We start from the raw sequence: 17,110 nt of genomic DNA, 5'->3' as shown, positions 1-17,110 counted from the left end.
TGTGCACCATCTCACTTAATCTCCCCAGAGGGTGGACATGAGCACTGTGCCCATTTTGCAGACAGGGCCACTGAGCTGTGAGAGGGTGTGTGACTTGCCTGAGGTCAGCTGGCCTGCAGATGTCAGAGGTGGGATTTGAACTCGGGTCCAGCAGACCGCAGAGCCCATGCGTGAGCCCCCATGTGACCTTCTGTACGTAGACCCGGTTCCCCTGTACCGCTCAGGGGAAGAAGGGCCTGATGGAGCAATGGGACCCTCAGCGGGCAGGCTCCTGGGAGAGTGAAAGTTGCTCAGTCATGTCCGACTCTTTGCAACCCTGTGGACTATACGGTCTGTGGAATTCTTCAGGCCAGAATACTGGAATGGGTAGCCATTCCTTTCTCCAGGGGATCTTCCCAACCCAGGGATCGAACCCAGGTCTTCCACATTGCAGGCGGATTCTTTACCAGCTGAGCCATCAGGGAAGCCTAGGCCCCTGGGAGTCACTCCCTAAACACTGGGAAATCCTGCCAGGCGGAGGCCCTGCGCAAGGTGGTCTGCAGGACATGGGTGCCTCCAGTGGCCCTCGGGGGATGCACGGCCTGCCTAGGACAGCGACTCTCAACAAGGGTTGATTTTGTTCCCCTGGGGACATTTTGGCCGTGTCCAGAGACACTTTTGACTGTCATGTCTGGGACAACTAGTTCTCCAGAAAAAATACATGTGCATATACACACTGACACACTTCTATATGTTTATTGTAAATTTTACCAATATAGAACATGTTTAGTGTGCAACTTACAAATAAAAAAATATGTCATGCTTCTATTGTGAATTCCATATGGCAAATTGATGTTTCTCAGAGTACTTTCACTGATTTCTCCAAATGCTCGTATCTACAGCAAACTGACAAACGAGTGTCATTCTTTTTTTTTTTTTTTTTTACGAGTGTCATTCTAATGTGAATGTTGGTTGGCATTTTTTTGTATGTGAATGAGTAAGACAGCCAGAGATACGCCTAAACTTTACTTGGTCAATGTCATGAGCAACTTCTTTGCTGAACTGGAGGATACTTTACTGTTGAGACTATTTGAAAATATTCTTTTAAGGACATTTCTTGGGTTTTTGTTCTGTGTACAATGTGGCAGTCAGAGCTGGCACACACTTTGAAGTTTAATCTGTACTGTGAGCGTTAATAGCTTTTTCTCATCATTTGGTTAAGTCTGAACAATCAACAAAACAGTAAATCAAGCTCTGATTTGTAATGTTTACCAGTTTCCATGGTGTAAATATTCCTGCTATGGCCACTGTCCCTGAACAGAATTGGGAAGCTATGCGCCGACCATCATGTGGCATTTCCACCCTGCAGATACAGGACATGTAAATAACCTCAGAGCGTAGCTAATAATAAAATGCAGTGAAATAATTAGGAGGTAATGAATCTTGACTATCAGCTTTGTTTTTTTAACACTTATTTGTTTTTGGCTGCGCAGGTCTTAGTTGCTGCTTTCAGTCTCTTCATTGCTGTGTGCCGGCTTCTCTTTTGTTGCAGCTCACAGCTTAGCTGTCCCTCAGCATGTAGGATCTTAGTTCCCCTACCAGGGACCGAACCCATGTTCCCTGCATTGGAGGGCAGATTCCCTGGACTGCCAGGGAAGTCCGTCACCCTGTTTTTTTTAATGTAACTAATTATAAGTTTATATAATTTCTAATAACAGCTATGCTAAGTAGCTGCACCACAGAATTCCTAAAAATTTTACATTGCTGTTCCCCAGCTAGCACACCCTTGCCTGAAACAAAAAAAAAAGAAGGCTGGGGTTCCAGGCTCCGGGCAGGGAGGCCTTCTAGAAGTTCCAAGGGAGCGTGGGGCTCTCACGAAGTGTTCTGGAGCTGGGGGTGGGAGCGGGGGCTGAGGCAGGAGGGGGAGGGCCACTGGGTGTTTGTCAAGGAGACGCCCACTGCCAAGCTGAGGAGCTGGGATGGCAACCCACACACCTGAGGAGGTTTGGGGTCTGGGACTCGACATCAGGAAGGTGGGGTTGGCGTGCAGGGGGCCTGGGAGGGATCACGGCCAGCACTAGCACCAGGAGCTACGACGATGCTGAAGGAGGGGGGAGGGAAGAGGGGGGCTTCACGGCCGGGAGCTGGGGCCGCCGTGCAAGGCCAGGGGCCATCTGGGGCTGAATGGTTCTGTAACATTCAGCTGAAGGGAGACCAGGGCTGAGGGGAGTTGGGGGTGTATTGTGGAGGGTGAGCAGGGCTGAGGGGACTTGGGGGTGTATTGTGGAGGGTGAGCTTGGGGATCACCTGACGTGGGGAAGGGGAAAGGGAGGGCCCAGTTGTTGTCAGGGCTCCCTCGACGCCAGAGGAAGGTGGGGCATTTCTAGACAGGGTGGGGTCCAGCACCATCACCTGAGGCCTCCGGGGACCTCAGAGATGCCCCCCACTACCCACCCCAGAGGGCTTCAGACTGAGCTTGGTGGACCCCTTGGACACCCCAGAGGCTGCCTTTTTTGGGTGGGTCCATCCACAGCTGTCGGTCCTGGAGCAGCACCGTCTTTGACTATTAGAACCTGCATTAGCTTCCCTTTGCAGGAAGGTTTCTGTCACTAAAATGAAGCTGGAAAAGCACTGCTCTGACTTCTTAGGGTACAGATGGGGAAACAGAGACCCAGAGAGGAGGCGAGTCCTCTAAGCTGGCGGCAGACCTGTGTCTGTGGTCCTGGCTTCCTGGTCCCCAGGCGCACACTGGGCTCCCCAAGGCTGTCAGCGTTTCATCCTGTTAGATCGGGATGGGCAGGGTAGCAGGTGGAATGGGGGGTGAGAAGGGCATAAAGGGGAAACAGCCCAAGACAGGGTGGGGAGGGTACCTGAGAAGAGGAGCTGAACCATGTGTGTCCCCTCAGGCCCTGGGGGAGGCAGCTGGAGAGTCAGTGGACCCTGGTGAGGTGACGGCAGGGCAGGGATTCCCAAGCCTGCTTCCTCAGGCTGAGGGGGTGCCCCCTTCCAGCTTGTGGGGTTTGCCAGCACAGGACAGCAGCCAGGGGGCCTGGGGCCACGGTGCCTCTGCAGTAGGGGCCACAGGCACTTCTTTACATACTTGGATCCACGTCAGTGGTGGCAGCCGACACACTGGGCCCTCAGGAAGGCAGGTCAGAGGGAGCAGCGCCTGGCCTTCTAGGAGCTCCTCCTTGTGGGCTAGTGCCCACGTTCTGACATCAGCTTCTGGATGCCCTATTGGCTGCTGGGTCTGCCGGCCTGATGGGGCCCTATAAGAACAGCAGTCCCTTCTCCTGTAGGCTCCTGTCTTTCCAGGTGGGTGATCTCTACAGTGAATGCTGACTTAGCTCAGGGAGCCTTGCAAGTTGGTCTTATGGGGTCTGTATTACAGATGAGGAGATTGAGGCTGAGAGGGGAATGGGCTCGTTTGGGTTCACTCCGTGGTACAGCCAGGACTAGGACCCAGTCTGTGGAACTCCCAAGGCCATGTTCTGTTGCCCCACAGGAGGGGACACACAGAGGACAGGCACAGAGGCTCAGTGAGACAGGTGTCCCCTGCCCACTGCTCAGGACACCTGGATCCAGGGGACCTGGCCCTCGTCCTTTCCCCAGACTGGCCCTTGCAGCCCCCCAGATGTGGCTGCTGGTGAGGCGGGGGTCATCCTCCCTCCCCAGCCATGAGGTGCCTGCCCTGTGCCTTGGGGGAGGGCTCAGCCTCTTATCTGCATTGGGTCTCTTATCCGCGCCTCCCTTTCTCCCTTGGCTCTTCCCCTTCCCTTTTGAATGATCTTAAACATATTTTAATCATGTAAGAAATTTGTTTACATTTTCAAAAATAATTTCAAACAAATCAAAAGGTTAGAAACAAACGTGTGAACTCTCCTTCCCCTGCCTGCTTCCAGCCCCAGGGGTCACCTGGGTTACCTTTTAAGCATATCTGTATAGTCTCCTGTTACAGCTATAATGAATTGCCAGAAACATAAGTAACACACATTGATCATCTCACTCATCATACTCTCAGTTCTGTAGAGTAGAAGTCTAACGTGGGTCTCCCCAGGCTGTTAATAAAATCCAGGCATCCACGGGATCTCGTTCCTTCCCGTGGGATCTGGGGAGGCTCCATCTCCTCACCTTTTCTGGCGTCCAGCAGTCGCCTGCATTCTTTGGCTCGTGGCCCCTTCCATCATCTTCAGAACTCATGCAGGAGAGTCTGGTCCTTCTTACTTCCCACTGGGCTCCTGCCTTAGTCCCCTCTCCCTCTTTCTGTTCTGCTGCTCCTCTTCCACATCCAAGGACCCTGTGATTACTTTCAGCCCAGAGGATAATCTAGGATAATCTCCCTATTTTAAGGTCAGCTGATTAGCAGTCTCAAGTCCTGCAGGCCGTGTAAGGTAACTCATTCGCTGGTTCTTGGAGTAGGGCGTGGACATCTTCCGAGGGTCATCCACTCTACTCCAGGGTAGCCTTCCACACCTTTTTCTATGTCGTTATGCACAGGTACTCAGACCTACAGCTCTAAAGTGTTTTTGGTCCACGACTGGGGTCACACCATGTGTATCGTCAGAAACTAGCTTTCATGCCCTCACTTTTGAGACACCCTTCCACAGCAGTCTGCGTGGGCAGCTCTGTCTTTTAACAGCTGCCCAGATCCTTTGTAAAGTGCAATCCCATAACTTATTTAAGGGCTTCCCTGTTAGGTACTTAGCTTGTTTCCAGTTTTCATCTGTTACCAACCTGCCCTCAGGCAATACTCTTGTCTAAGAGTCTTTGTACATGCATGACTTTCTGTGGGGTCATTCCTAGGAGTGGACCTGCCAGGGTAAAGGGTCATTAAAATTTGATGATGCCACCAAACTGCCCTCCACACACCCGGTTGCAGCTGACTCTCCCAGCAGTCGGCATTATCAGTCATTTAAAAACTTGCCGGTCTTGTCTACACAGCCCCATTTTGTGCTAAGTCATCAATTTCAGTTTGCTTACTCAGCATCTGCCACAAGTCAGGCCTGGCCTAGACCCCAGGGACTCTGAGCTATATCAGATCTTCTTTGTTTGGGGAGGGGGGGAATTTATAATCTGGCAGAAGCAGAGCCTTTAAAAGCAAGGGAGAGGCTGACCAGAGTCAGAGCTCGGAGGATATTTAAGCCAGGCTACAAGCCAAGTGGATTACCCAGGAAGAGAAAGTTGTAAAAGAATGTTCTAGGCAGTGGGAATAACATGAGCTAAACCTCAGAGGTGTGAACATGCCATGAGCTGTTTTGTTTTGTTTCTTTTTAAAATAACTATGATGTTCCTTGGTTGGGGAGGGCTTAGGTTGAGACCATCACGGTTGGCAGACATTGGAGCAGGGACTTGCTCTGTGGGATGGGAAGCCCAGAAGGGTTTGAAGCTGGGGCAGGTCTTCAAACAGGCTGGGGGTTGTGGGTGGCGGGGAGCAGGGGCAGATACAGGCTGATGATGCCAGGGTCTTGGGGGGGAGGCGGTGAAGCCTGGACCAGGGTAGGCCTGCCCCCGAGACTTCTTGCCTCAGGCTGGGAAAGGGGCACTGCCCGGGCCATGGGGGCAGCCCGTGACGGCCTGGCCTCCCACCTGCAGGAGGCATGCGAGCGCAGCCTGGCAGAGATGGAGTCTTCGCACCAGCAGGTGATGCAGGAGCTACAGCGGCACCACGAGCGGGAGCTACAGCGGCTGCAACAGGAGAAGGAGTGGCTCCTGGCTGAGGAGACGGCGGCCACGGCCTCGGGTGAGGACCCCGGGCAGGAACGGCACAGCAGGGCCTGGCCCCATGAGCCTCCCAAGCTCTGGCTCCTCCTGACTGGAGGTCTTTAAATAAGAGATGAGGGTCTGGTGCCAGACTTGGGGTGGGGAGTCAGGAGCTCCTAGATATGGCCTCTAGCCCTACTTGCAAAGGGGAAACCGAGGCAATAATAGATTTCCCCCTACATATAGACCATGGGTTAGGGTTAGAGTCGTCTCTCTCAGGGGCCTGTGGCTTGGAGGCCCACCTCAAGCCACATACACACACACACTGAGCTGCAATTCCACAGCCAAAAATCCACGCCATGTGCTGCAGAGAGACTGGTCAGCCACAGACTCTGCTCTCATATGAGTGCCGTCTCACTGGGCCAGTGGGCTGGACCCAGGGGAGAACAAGGAAAGGTGTGGGCATTTAACCAAACCCTGTTACACACATGAGCAACCTTAGTCCTTGCAGTGCGCCAGGAAGTGAACCCATTTCACAGATGAGGAAACTGGGGCTCAGAAGGTAGCAACTTATCCCAGATGACATAGCTTGGAGGTATCAGAAGATGGAGCTGGAGCACAGAGCACTCTGACTACAAAGCCCTTCCCTCTGCTCTTCCAAGTCAGGAATAGGTATACCCAAGATTCTGGCCAGCTCTCCCTCTCTGTCCCCTGCAGACCTGCTGGGTGTGTCTGGCACAGCCTGGACACTTCCATGGGGTTTGCAGAATAATAGAAAGAGGTCACGTGATTTGGAATTTGCCATCTGCCAGTGTTCAAGCACTCAAACTGAAGGCCCCTTGCCCCAAACCCTGGGGTCAATGTGTTTTGCATTTTAGGAAGATAACCCAGGATATCCTCCCCCAGCAGGGTCTGGGTTTCACCCTGAAATCTAGCACTAAGATTTTGCAGTGAAATTTCTGTGTTGCTCTTAAGTGGGATAATAATGACCAGAAATAGCCTTGGGTCTGTTCAGGTTGGGGATTGCACCAAAAGAGTTATGAAACACTTTCAGTGTTCAGAGCTTTTGGATTTTGGAATTATGGATAAGACTATGAATGAGGACTTGTTTAATCCTCACAACAACACCATGTGAGTGTGGAAAGAGACTCAGTCCTTGGGGGCTTGCAGACTGAAAATAAACCAGTGGGGGCCAGTATCTGAGTATTGCCTCTGTACCAGGCATTGTTCTGTTCTGCATGCTCTACGCACATCTCCCAGTCACCCAAGAGAAAAGGCATTTTTGTTATCCCTGTTTTCTAGATAAGGATTCAAGGCACAGAGGGGTTAGGTTCCTTGCACAAAGTCACACAGATTTGTACCAGCCACAGAGCCAGTGTTCTTGACTACTTGGCTGGGCCAGGCAGATGGACCTTGTTAAAGAACCTCCCAGGCTCTGCAGGGAGGACTGTGTGGAGTCTTATCCAGAAATCATGAATAACAAGAGGTACTGGCGGTCAGACACTGAGGTGTCTTCCCAGCAGAGTCCTTCAGACAGGTTCTATCATCCTCCCGTAGTAGACAGGCTCAGAGAGGTTGAGCAGCTTACCCAAAGCCACTCAGTCCATGACACAGCCCAGCCCAGTGCTCTTTACTTACCACTCTCTGCTCCTGTTTCCATGCGGAGTCCCAGAGGAAGTGGAACTCGATGCTCGTGACCCCTCCCCAATCTCCCTTCTCCCTCTCTGCCCTGCTTCCAGCCATTGAAGCCATGAAGAAAGCCTACCAGGAGGAGCTGAGCCGGGAGCTGAACAAGACACGGACTCTCCAGCAGGGTCCAGACGGCCTCCGGAAGCAGCACCAGTAAGAGGGCGATGGGGCCCTGCAGCCTGGGGGCAGGGCCTCCCTCTGAGCCAGGGGGCCCAGCTATCCACCCTGCTGGTTATGAGTGAGGGACCTATGCTGAGACCCCTGGGCAGGGGACCATGTCAGTTTGCCCCAGCTGAGATTCCTGTTCCAGTCATGTGTCACAGGGAACAGACGCGGTAGGACCCCCACACCAGTGCACACAACTGTTCTCAGGCCCCTTCTTGTCTATAACAGTCTCAGTCTCCACCCTCTCTTCCCCTCTTTAGTGTCCCCTGGAGCTGGGCTGAGGGTCTTCCCTGGTGGCTCAGATAGTAAAGAATCTGCCTGCAATGCTGGAGACCCATGTTCAGTTCTTGGGTCATGAAGATCCCTTGGGGGAGGGCATGGCAACCCATTCCAGCATTCTTCCCTGGAGAATCCTGTGGACAGAGGAGCCCGGCAGGCTACAGTCTGTGGGGTCGCCAAGAGTTGCCCACGACTGAGTGACTAATGCACGCACAGAGCAGGGCTCCAGTAGAAGCCTGTAGGTGTCCCTCCCTGTCAGAGCACACTCTGGAATGCTGGGGCTACAGAGGCGTTAAGAGATGGGCTCCTCCAACCAACCCCCCCCACAGAGGAGGCGCCTGCAACCCAGAGAGGCTGACACCAATTCACAGCCCCACAGTGGGCTGAAGGCAAAACTAGGGCAAGAATCAGGAGTCCTGAGCTGCTTCAAGTCTGCATGACCTGACCCAGCTTGGCCCGAGGGCCAGAGAACCCGGGCCATCCTCCCCGACTCTATCCTGGCAGGTCAGACGTAGAGGCGCTGAAGCGGGAGCTGCAGGTGCTATCAGAGCAGTACTCACAGAAGTGCCTGGAGATCGGGGCCCTGACGCGGCAGGCCGAGGAGCGCGAGCACACGCTGAGGCGCTGCCAGCAGGAGGGCCAGGAGCTGCTGCGCCACAACCAGGTGGGCCTTGGCCCCCCCGGGGGTGGGGGCCGGGTGTGGGCATCCCGGCACCCCTGCACTGACCATCCCACCCCTTCCAGGAGCTGCACACCCGCCTGTCCGAGGAGATTGACCGGCTGCGCAGTTTCATCGCCTCTCAGGGGACGGGCAACGGCTGCGGTCGCAGCAGCGAGCGGAGCTCCTGTGAGCTGGAGGTGCGCCTGCACCCCCCACCCCGTGCCAGGCCTCCTAGCTGGGGCGTGGGGCCTGGGCCTGGGGAGGGTACCCGGACAGGCTGGGCCTGCCCTGCAGTGGGGAGAGGGCAGGGCAGCTCGGAAGGAGGCCTGCTGTGCACCCAGCACTCCTGGGCCAGCTGGGTGAAAGCTCTCCACCTGAGTCCTACCACCTACCTGCTGTGTGACTGTGGCAAGTCACCTCACCTTTCTGAGTCCTGTTGGCTCATCTGTAAAATGGAGCTAGCCCCTCCCTTATTGAGAGAAGCCAGAATGAGAAAATGTATGTGTGATCCCAGGATCACCCTCGTCTTTGGTTGTATTTAACAAAAATTTGTACACAGCTTTACTCTCCGCCTGGCATTTCTATAAGCCCTTATATCTGCTAAATCATTGAAGCTTCTGGCAGTTTTATGAAAAAGATGCTGTTGCTGTCCCCATTTTACAGTTGGGAAAACTGATACACAGGAAGTTCAAGTACCTTGCCCAGGGTCACATGGCTTGTCAGTGTGGGAGCTGGGATTTGAACCAGGCACCTGGCTCCAGAGTCTTAATCTTTTAAGTCTCCCTCGCCCTGGCTCAACCTGTCTCCTTCTCAATCAGGTCAAAATAGTACCTGCTCATCAGGGTTTGTGGAGGGGTTAATGAGGAAGTGCAGCCCTCTCTGGCTCACAGTAGGGCCACACTGTGGCTTCTTTTCATGATCTTCGCCCTCAAGGTGAGGGCCTGGTTCTGTGTTGTGACCACAGCGGGGGTGACCGTAAGATATCCACTCACATGATACAGATGGGCTGAGAGAGCAAGGAGAAATCAGAGAGGGCTTCCTGGAGGAGTCTTCCCCCAGGGAGCCTGGTGCAGGTAGGAGCTGCCTTCTAGGGGCCCAGAACAGAGAGAAGCCAGGCTTTGGGTTGTAGTGGGCCAGGGTAGCTCTGGACTCTGGCCCCAGGTCAGCCTGGAACCTGTGACCTCAGGTGCTGCTGCGAGTGAAGGAGAACGAGTTGCAATATCTGAAGAAGGAGGTGCAGTGCCTCCGAGATGAGCTCCAGATGATGCAGAAGGTGAGTCCCGGCCAGCTGAGGTGGGATGCCAGAGGGGTAGGGAGCCCCTGGATCCAGCTGTGCCCCCATCCTGTGAGCACCTGTTCTGTGCCGGCCACTCCTGGCCTCATCAGGCCCTCCCCGTGCCTCCCCCATGTAGGGGTCAGGATTCCCATTTACAGACAAAGAAACTGAGGCTAAGAAAGGGTAAGTGATTTGCTCCAGGCCACCCTTGTTTTTATTGGGTTGGCCCAAAAGTTCTTTTGGGTTTTTCCATAACATCTTATGGAAGGCACCTGAATGAACTTTTTGGCCAGCCCAGTATTTAATCAGAAAATATTTATTGGTACCTACTACGTGCTCAGCACTATACTGGGTGCTGGGTGACTCGCTGTGGACAAGATCAAAATCCCTGTTCTTGTGGAGTATGCATTCCAGTGTGGAGTATGCATTCCCAGAAACCTGTGTTTCTGGGAGCTGGGGGGCTGAGATTTGTGGCCCGGTCTGACCCACCCTTGGTGCCGTGTCCATGTGTCTTTGACAACCCTTTGTGTGTTGGTGGTTCTGGGAGACTCCTGGAAGGGGCCCAAGCCCTGGGCCAGGCTGACCTGCCCTCCCAGCCACTCACTTGAGTGTGTGGCCTTGGACAGAAGTTTCACCACTCTGAACCTTGCCTCTCATCCTGAATGGGATGAAAATGATGCCGAAACTTGTGTCACTGGGTGGAGCGGGGGAGCCTTCTGGGGAGGCCACCTAGGGGGGCTTGGAGAGGCCTGGCTGTTTGTGCCGGCAGGTGGGTGGGGCCAGGATGGAGGGCTCCCTGCCCTCACAGTGCCTCCCCGGCCCCCAGGACAAGCGCTTCACCTCGGGAAAGTACCAGGATGTGTACGTGGAGCTGAACCACATCAAGACGCGGTCAGAGCGGGAGATTGAGCAGCTGAAAGAGCACCTGCGCCTCGCCATGGCTGCCCTGCAGGAGAAGGAGGCTGTGCGCAACAGCCTGGCCGAGTAGAGGTGGGCGCCGCAGGGTGGGTGCTGCAGGGAGGGCAGGGGGAGGCCGTCACAGGTGCTGGGCCTGGAGGTGTGACCTCAAGGCTCACCTGCACCTGAAAACCCGAGCCACCCCCTGGCCCGGGGCACTTCCTCCTCCCAGCCTCCGTTCCCCTTCTGGGTGGGGGGACAGTGACATCGGCAACTTGGGGCCGTCCCGGGGATCCGTCAGACTCACCCAGAGGCTGCTCTGTGAGCTGGAGCACGTTTTCTTCAGAGGTGGGCCAGCCAGTAAGTCTGTGATTATCGGCCCTGTCCCCGCATTGTGACAGTGGGAGCTTCTTAACACGGAGCTGCAGCTGCAGCCCTGCACCGTCCACGCCCCTCCTCAGGGCCGGCAGTGCCCTTGCTGATCGGCCTGGGCTTGGGTGGCAGATCCGGTGTGGGTGTGCCTACCTCCTCATCAGACCCAGCAGCACAGCTTGCTCATGTGTGTGCTAATCACCCACAGGTTCCTTCCTCTGAGCTTCACGCCCCAGACATCACTGGAGGCCGTGTTCTGTCCCAGAAAACAAACTTAAGGTTACTTAGTCTCACAGTCATCCCTGACTTAGCAGGGTCTGAGACTTTTCTTTTGGTTGCATTGGGTCTTAGTTATAGCATGTCGGATCTAGTTCCCTGACCAGGGATTTAACCCAGGCTCCCTCCATTGGGAGCACAGACTCTTAGCCACTGGACCACCTGGGAAATCCCTCTGAGCTATTTTTATGTTGCCTTTCCTCTTGCCCTATCTACCTGGAGCTTCCTCTTTCTAACACGTCCTTGGGGACTTCCTAAGGCACTCGGGAGAGGCCACCCTGTGGGCCAGGCATGGGGAGAAGCCTGGAGGAGCAGGTCTGGCCCAGCCTTTGGGGTTGAGAGGCTTTAGAAGGACCTGCTGGTCACACTTCCCTGGCCTTAGCCAGATTCCCTTGCTCTATTTATTAAATTGAAATGCAATTTATTTACAGTGTTTACAGTGTTACAATTTACCATGTTGTTTTAGTTTCTGGTGTATAGCAGAGTGATGCAGTTATATATACTGGGTTGGCCGAAAAGTTAGCATTTTTCTATAGGTGTTATGGAATGAACTTTTTGGCCAACCCAATAGAAATACAGATATGTTCTTTTTCAGAATTTTTTTCATTATATTTTATTATAAGATATTGAATATAGTTTCCTGTGCTATACAGTAGGACTTTATTATTTATCTATTTTATATATAATAGTTTATATCTGCTAATCCCAAACTCCTAATTTATTCTTCGTCCACCCCCACTTTCCACTTCGGTAACCATAAGTTTTTTTTCTCTGTCTGTGAGTCTGTTTCTGTTTTGTAAATAAATTCATTTGTATCTCTTTTAGATTCCACATACAAGTGATATCATGTGATATTTGTCTTTCTCTATCTGACTTATTCCACTTAGTATGATAATCTCTGGGCACATCCATGTTGCTGCAAATGGCATTATTTCATTATTTTTTATGGCTGAGTAATATTGCATTGTATTACTATGTGTATACTTTATCCATTCACCTGTTGAAGGACACTTGGGTTGCCTCCATGTCTTGGCTATTGTAAATAGTGCTGCTGAGAACATTGGGGTGCATGTTTTTTTCCTAATTCGCAGACTCCCCCACTCTTGTCTTCTAGGTCCTTGTGGTCCAGCCCACTGCAGACCCCCCAGTCCAAGGAGACCAATCGCCTTCCTTCCCTGCTGGACGGACGTCAGAAGCCAAGCTTTCTCCCCACCCTCTGTGGGCTCACACCCACGTGCATTCACACCCACCACACACATGCACACACACACACACATACACAGCAACACACACACATACACATGTACACTCTCTGCGTATCTGAGCGCGCCCCTAGCACTGGGTCTTACCTTGCACCTTCTTCAGGATTTTATATGTGAAGAGATTTTTATATAGATTTTTTTTTCCTTTTTTTTCCCCAAAAACACTTTATACTTTTTAAAAAGCAATTCCTAGTGGCACGTGCCTCAAGCACCAGCCCCCACTCTGTCTCCAGCCACTGCTTGGGCTTCTGGGCCCGTCTCCCTGTCCGGGGTCTAGTGGAGGCCCAGCAGTAGCTGTGGCAGGGTGGACTCGGTGGGAGAGGCAGGGAGCCGGCCACCCTCTTCCTACCCTACCTCCCGCTAACTACTCCCTGCCCTGGGGGGACTCACTCCCTGGGACTCTGGACAGAGGGACAGATGGACAGAGGGAGCCGGTAGCTGTCCCCACAGCCCCGCCCCCTCCACTGAGGGGGTGCTGGGCATGGATCTGTGGGAGCCGCACCGTGCAGGTATTTCTCTCCTGCTCCATGAGCCTTCTTAACTTAATAAAATGTTCTGGCAGCTCTGCTGTCCTGGATGGCCTACACAGGGTGGGTGGCGGAGGTTGGGGGTTCTTTTTTTTAAAATTAGAGGATTATTACTATACAATATTGTGATGGTTTCTGCCATATATCATCATGAATCAGCCATAGGTACATGGGGATATATAGGTATATCTATCCTGTATATAGTCCACCAGACTCCTCCATCCATGGGGTTCTCTAGGCAAGAATACTGGAGTGGGTTGCCATGCCCTCCTCCAGGGGATCTTCTTGATCCAGGTATTGAACCCTTGTCTCTTACATCTCCTGCATTGGCAGGCGGGTTCTTTACTCCTAGCACTACCTGGGAAGCCCATGTAGGCATATATATATATATAGAGAGAGGCATCCCATAGGTCCCCTCCCTCTTGAACCCCCCTCCCACCTTCCTCCCCATCCCACCCCTCTAGGTTGTCCCAGAGCACCAGCTTTGGGTTCCTTGCATCATACAGAAGATTGTCTCTATGGTCGGGGTTTCTTAAAGTGGCTTCACCACCCACACCCTCCAGCACGCCACCCTTCCTGAAGGAGCGGCATGTGGGCTTTGAGGGTGGGGTTGAGAATCTGGTTTCTCCACCAGGCTTTGCAGCTCTATGTGGGGTTTGCAGGCCAGCAGGAACAGCTGTGATACCCGGGAGCTTGTGAGAAACCCCAAGTCCAGGACCCACCCTGACCTCCTGAGTCAGAATCTGCACTTTAACAGCTCCCCCTACCGCTGACCCCAAGGGATCAGGGGCATCTCACTCTGAGAAGCCATGAGTGGGCGCTGAGCCAGCCTTGGAGGAAGGACCAGACCTGAGGCTTTGCCCATGACTGACCTTGGTCAAGCCACGCCCCTCTCTAAGAGCCTTAATTTGCTTCTCCATCAAATGGGTATCTTTCAACCCCAGTCCCGTGTTGACGCTGTGCCCAGAGGTTTTGTCCAGCCTGGCAGGGTTAGGGGCAGGGAAGTAGAAGAAGTCACCCCAGGCCACCACACTGGGGCCCTCATCTCTGTTGGCTGTTGTGCTGATCATGGATGGCCCCACCTGGGGCTGGGAAGAGGCCTCCTTTCTGAGATGCCGCTGGTCCAGCCTGGGCTGTCTGATGTGCAGGGCTGTGCCAAAGGTGACGAAGACAAGCCGGCCTCACCCCCTGCAGCCGTTCCCATCAACCCTTGGGGCATCTCTGTGCTGAGCACGGGGTGTGTAGAGTTGAACAAGAACTGGCCCTGCCCCCGACTGAGGCTGCAAAAACAGGTCACAGAGGGTGCGTCCCAGAAGGCTGTGGGAACCCAGGGGAGACCCCCCCCCCCAGCCCGCAGGTGGAAGAGGGTTTTGGGGGGTGGCTTTGGAATATAATTTTTCTAGATGGAAAAAGGGGTCCATGGAGTCACAAGAGTCAGACTTCACTGAGCGACTGAAAAACAACAAGATGGAAAAATCAGGAAAGCTTTCCAATTCCAAGGGAAAAGCATGAGCAAATGCCCTGTGAACCTCCTTTGTGTGTTCAGGGGAGCAAGCTTGTGGGGTGTGGGGGAAATGTGCTGCATTCCCTTGTAGTGATGGGTTGAGGAATGGGCATGGGATACAGCTCCAGCCAATGAGATGGCCCAGGAAAGTCTTGATTGGGGTGGAGGGCTGGAGCGGGTCATCATCAGAGGTCTTCCTTACTCTTAGAAAGGGGCACAAGGAAGGGAGGCCTCTCTCTCCTGACCTTTGGGTGGAGTGCTTGGTGAAGTCCCCTTGTTGCCACCATTTTGCCTCATTAATATGCTAAAGATGGTGGAGCAGAAAGAAGAACCAGGATCTCTGAGCCATCAAATCACCCAGGCTTCGTGCTGCCCTGATCCAGGACTTCCAGTCTCATGGGGTAAGGAGCATGCCGTGGGCAGCCCCAGCAACCAGACAGTTGAGTCCAGGGCCCTGCCCATCCTCACCAGGCCCTGTTGCCCCAGACCAGCCCCTCCTGGACATAATTCTAGTCCATCCCCTGCCTCCATGACTCTCTCAGCCCATCTTAGGCTGCCCATGTGGCACCTGGGCTGTGGCAACACCCTCTCCGCAGGCAGGGCTTCCTAGGCAAACTAAAAAATCAGGCCAACCTATAAACAGGTGCCCTACCTCAGCCGTTGAAAAACAATGAGATATCCCTCCCCACCCCACCCCACTAGAATATCTCAAATCAAAAGAACTAACGATACCAACTGAGGATCCAAAAAACCGGAATTCTCACGCAGGGCTGGTGGGAGCATTCTAGGTACCAGCACTAGGAGGAACTGTTGGCAGTTTCTTATAAAGTTAAAAACACACCTACTTGTGACCTCGCATTTCCACTCCTGCGTGTACACCCAGGAGAAATGAGTGCTGAGGTCTACGAAATAACTAGTACAATAATATTCATGTCAACCTTACTCATAGTAGCCCAAATCTGAAAACAGATTTTCATGTCTGTCAACAGTAGAATGAATAAATGGTGGCAAATTCATACATTAGAATACAATAGGGAAATAGGAAAGAATTACTGCTACATGCAACTGCACAATGAGTCTTCCAGACATAATGTTAAGTGAAAGAAGCCAGTCACAAAAAGGCCCACGTTGGAGCTTCCCTGGTGGTGCAGGGGCTAAGACTTCAAGCTCCCAAGCAGGGAGCCCAGGTTTGACCCCTGATGAGGGAACTAGATCCCACATACCACAACTTAAAAAAAAAAAAAAAAGATCCCACATACTGCAATGAAGATAGAAGATCCTGCATGCTGCACTAAGATGACGCGGTCAAATAACTTTTTTCAAAGAAGGTCCATGTTGTATAAGTCCATTTATAGAAGTTCAGGAACAGGCAAAACTGTCACTATGGAGATAGTTGTCAGAACAGTGAGTACCTCTGGGTTCCAGGTATGGTAGAACACATGGACTAGTGGTAGGCATAAGGCAAATTTCTGGGGTGCCAAAAATGTTCGGTATCTTGACCAGGGAGGTCACATGTACAAACCTACCATGTTGCACACAATGGTTTGTGCATTTGACTACATGAATTGTGTCTTAATTTTTTTAAAAAAATCCAAGTTTCTAGCAGGTACCCAGGTGAAGCTCCTAGGAAAACCACAATAACCTGTCACACCAGGAATCTGGCCAAAGCCACGTGGTTTGGCTCCTAGGTCTGGTCTCCTCAGGCAGCCAAGCATGTGCTGTGGAAAGAGCACAGGGCAGGGTATCAGACACACCTGTCTGGGTTCAAACCCCAATTGCTACCTCCAGCAGGCTACATGAACCTCACGAAGTCACGTCCCTCTCTGGGTTTATTTCCCCATCTCTCTCTTTTTCCCCTTAGAACAGGGGTCCCCACCTCCTAGGCCATGGACCTTTTAGGAACGTGACTGCACACCAGGAGGTGAGCGGCAGGAAAGCCAGCGAAGCTTCCATCTGTGTTTACAGCCACTCACCATCGCTTGCATTACCACCTGAACTCCTGCTCAGCAAATTCAGTCAGTGGAATGCACTTGAATCAACTCCCATGTCCTTGGGGAAATTGTCTTCCTACAAAACGGATCCCTGTTGCCAAAAATCTTGAGAACCCCTGCCCTAGGCATGCAAGCCCAGTGTTTTTATTTATTTACTGAGGCAGAGTCTCTCAGCTTGTGGGATCTTAGTTCCTTGAACAGGGATCAAACCTGAGCCCCCAGCAGTGGAAGCAAGGAGTCCTAACCACTGGACCACCAGGGAAGTCCCTATTTCCCCATCCTCTTAAGTGGAGATGATAATGCCTGCCATAGAGAGTTATTCAGGTTGAATTACCAACTGTTTCAATGATCTATTGCTATGTAACCAACTACTATAAACTTAATGGTTTAGAAAGTTTTATTATTACCACACTTGGTCCTGTGGATAGACTGGGCTCAGCTGGGCAGTTCTCTTGCTGTCTGTTTTGCAGTTGCTGTCAGTGGTGGCAGGGCTGGAGTTACCTGAAGGGTCACCTGGGTTGGCCATTGTAGA

At 52.7% G+C, this 17,110-nt stretch overlaps 1 protein-coding gene across 1 annotated transcript in view; it reads left to right on the top strand.

The window, feature by feature from the left end:
* Positions 1 to 13,117, top strand: part of LOC122680291 (TRIO and F-actin binding protein) — a 59,150-nt gene extending 46,033 nt beyond the window's left edge. The window contains 7 exon segments of the mRNA XM_043881492.1: positions 5,572 to 5,719; positions 7,419 to 7,521; positions 8,317 to 8,476; positions 8,557 to 8,670; positions 9,660 to 9,746; positions 10,576 to 10,739; positions 12,409 to 13,117. Of these exon segments, the coding sequence (XP_043737427.1) occupies positions 5,572 to 5,719; positions 7,419 to 7,521; positions 8,317 to 8,476; positions 8,557 to 8,670; positions 9,660 to 9,746; positions 10,576 to 10,737 (774 nt within the window). The 3' untranslated portion in view covers positions 10,738 to 10,739; positions 12,409 to 13,117.
* The last annotated feature ends 3,993 nt before the right edge of the window (positions 13,118 to 17,110 follow it).

The sequence above is a fragment of the Cervus elaphus genome, chromosome 22 (genome assembly GCF_910594005.1).
Source record: "Cervus elaphus chromosome 22, mCerEla1.1, whole genome shotgun sequence".
Classification (NCBI taxonomy): domain Eukaryota; kingdom Metazoa; phylum Chordata; class Mammalia; order Artiodactyla; family Cervidae; genus Cervus; species Cervus elaphus.
Note: the sequence above shows the minus strand (reverse complement) of the source record. Positions and strands in the feature narration are given on the sequence as shown.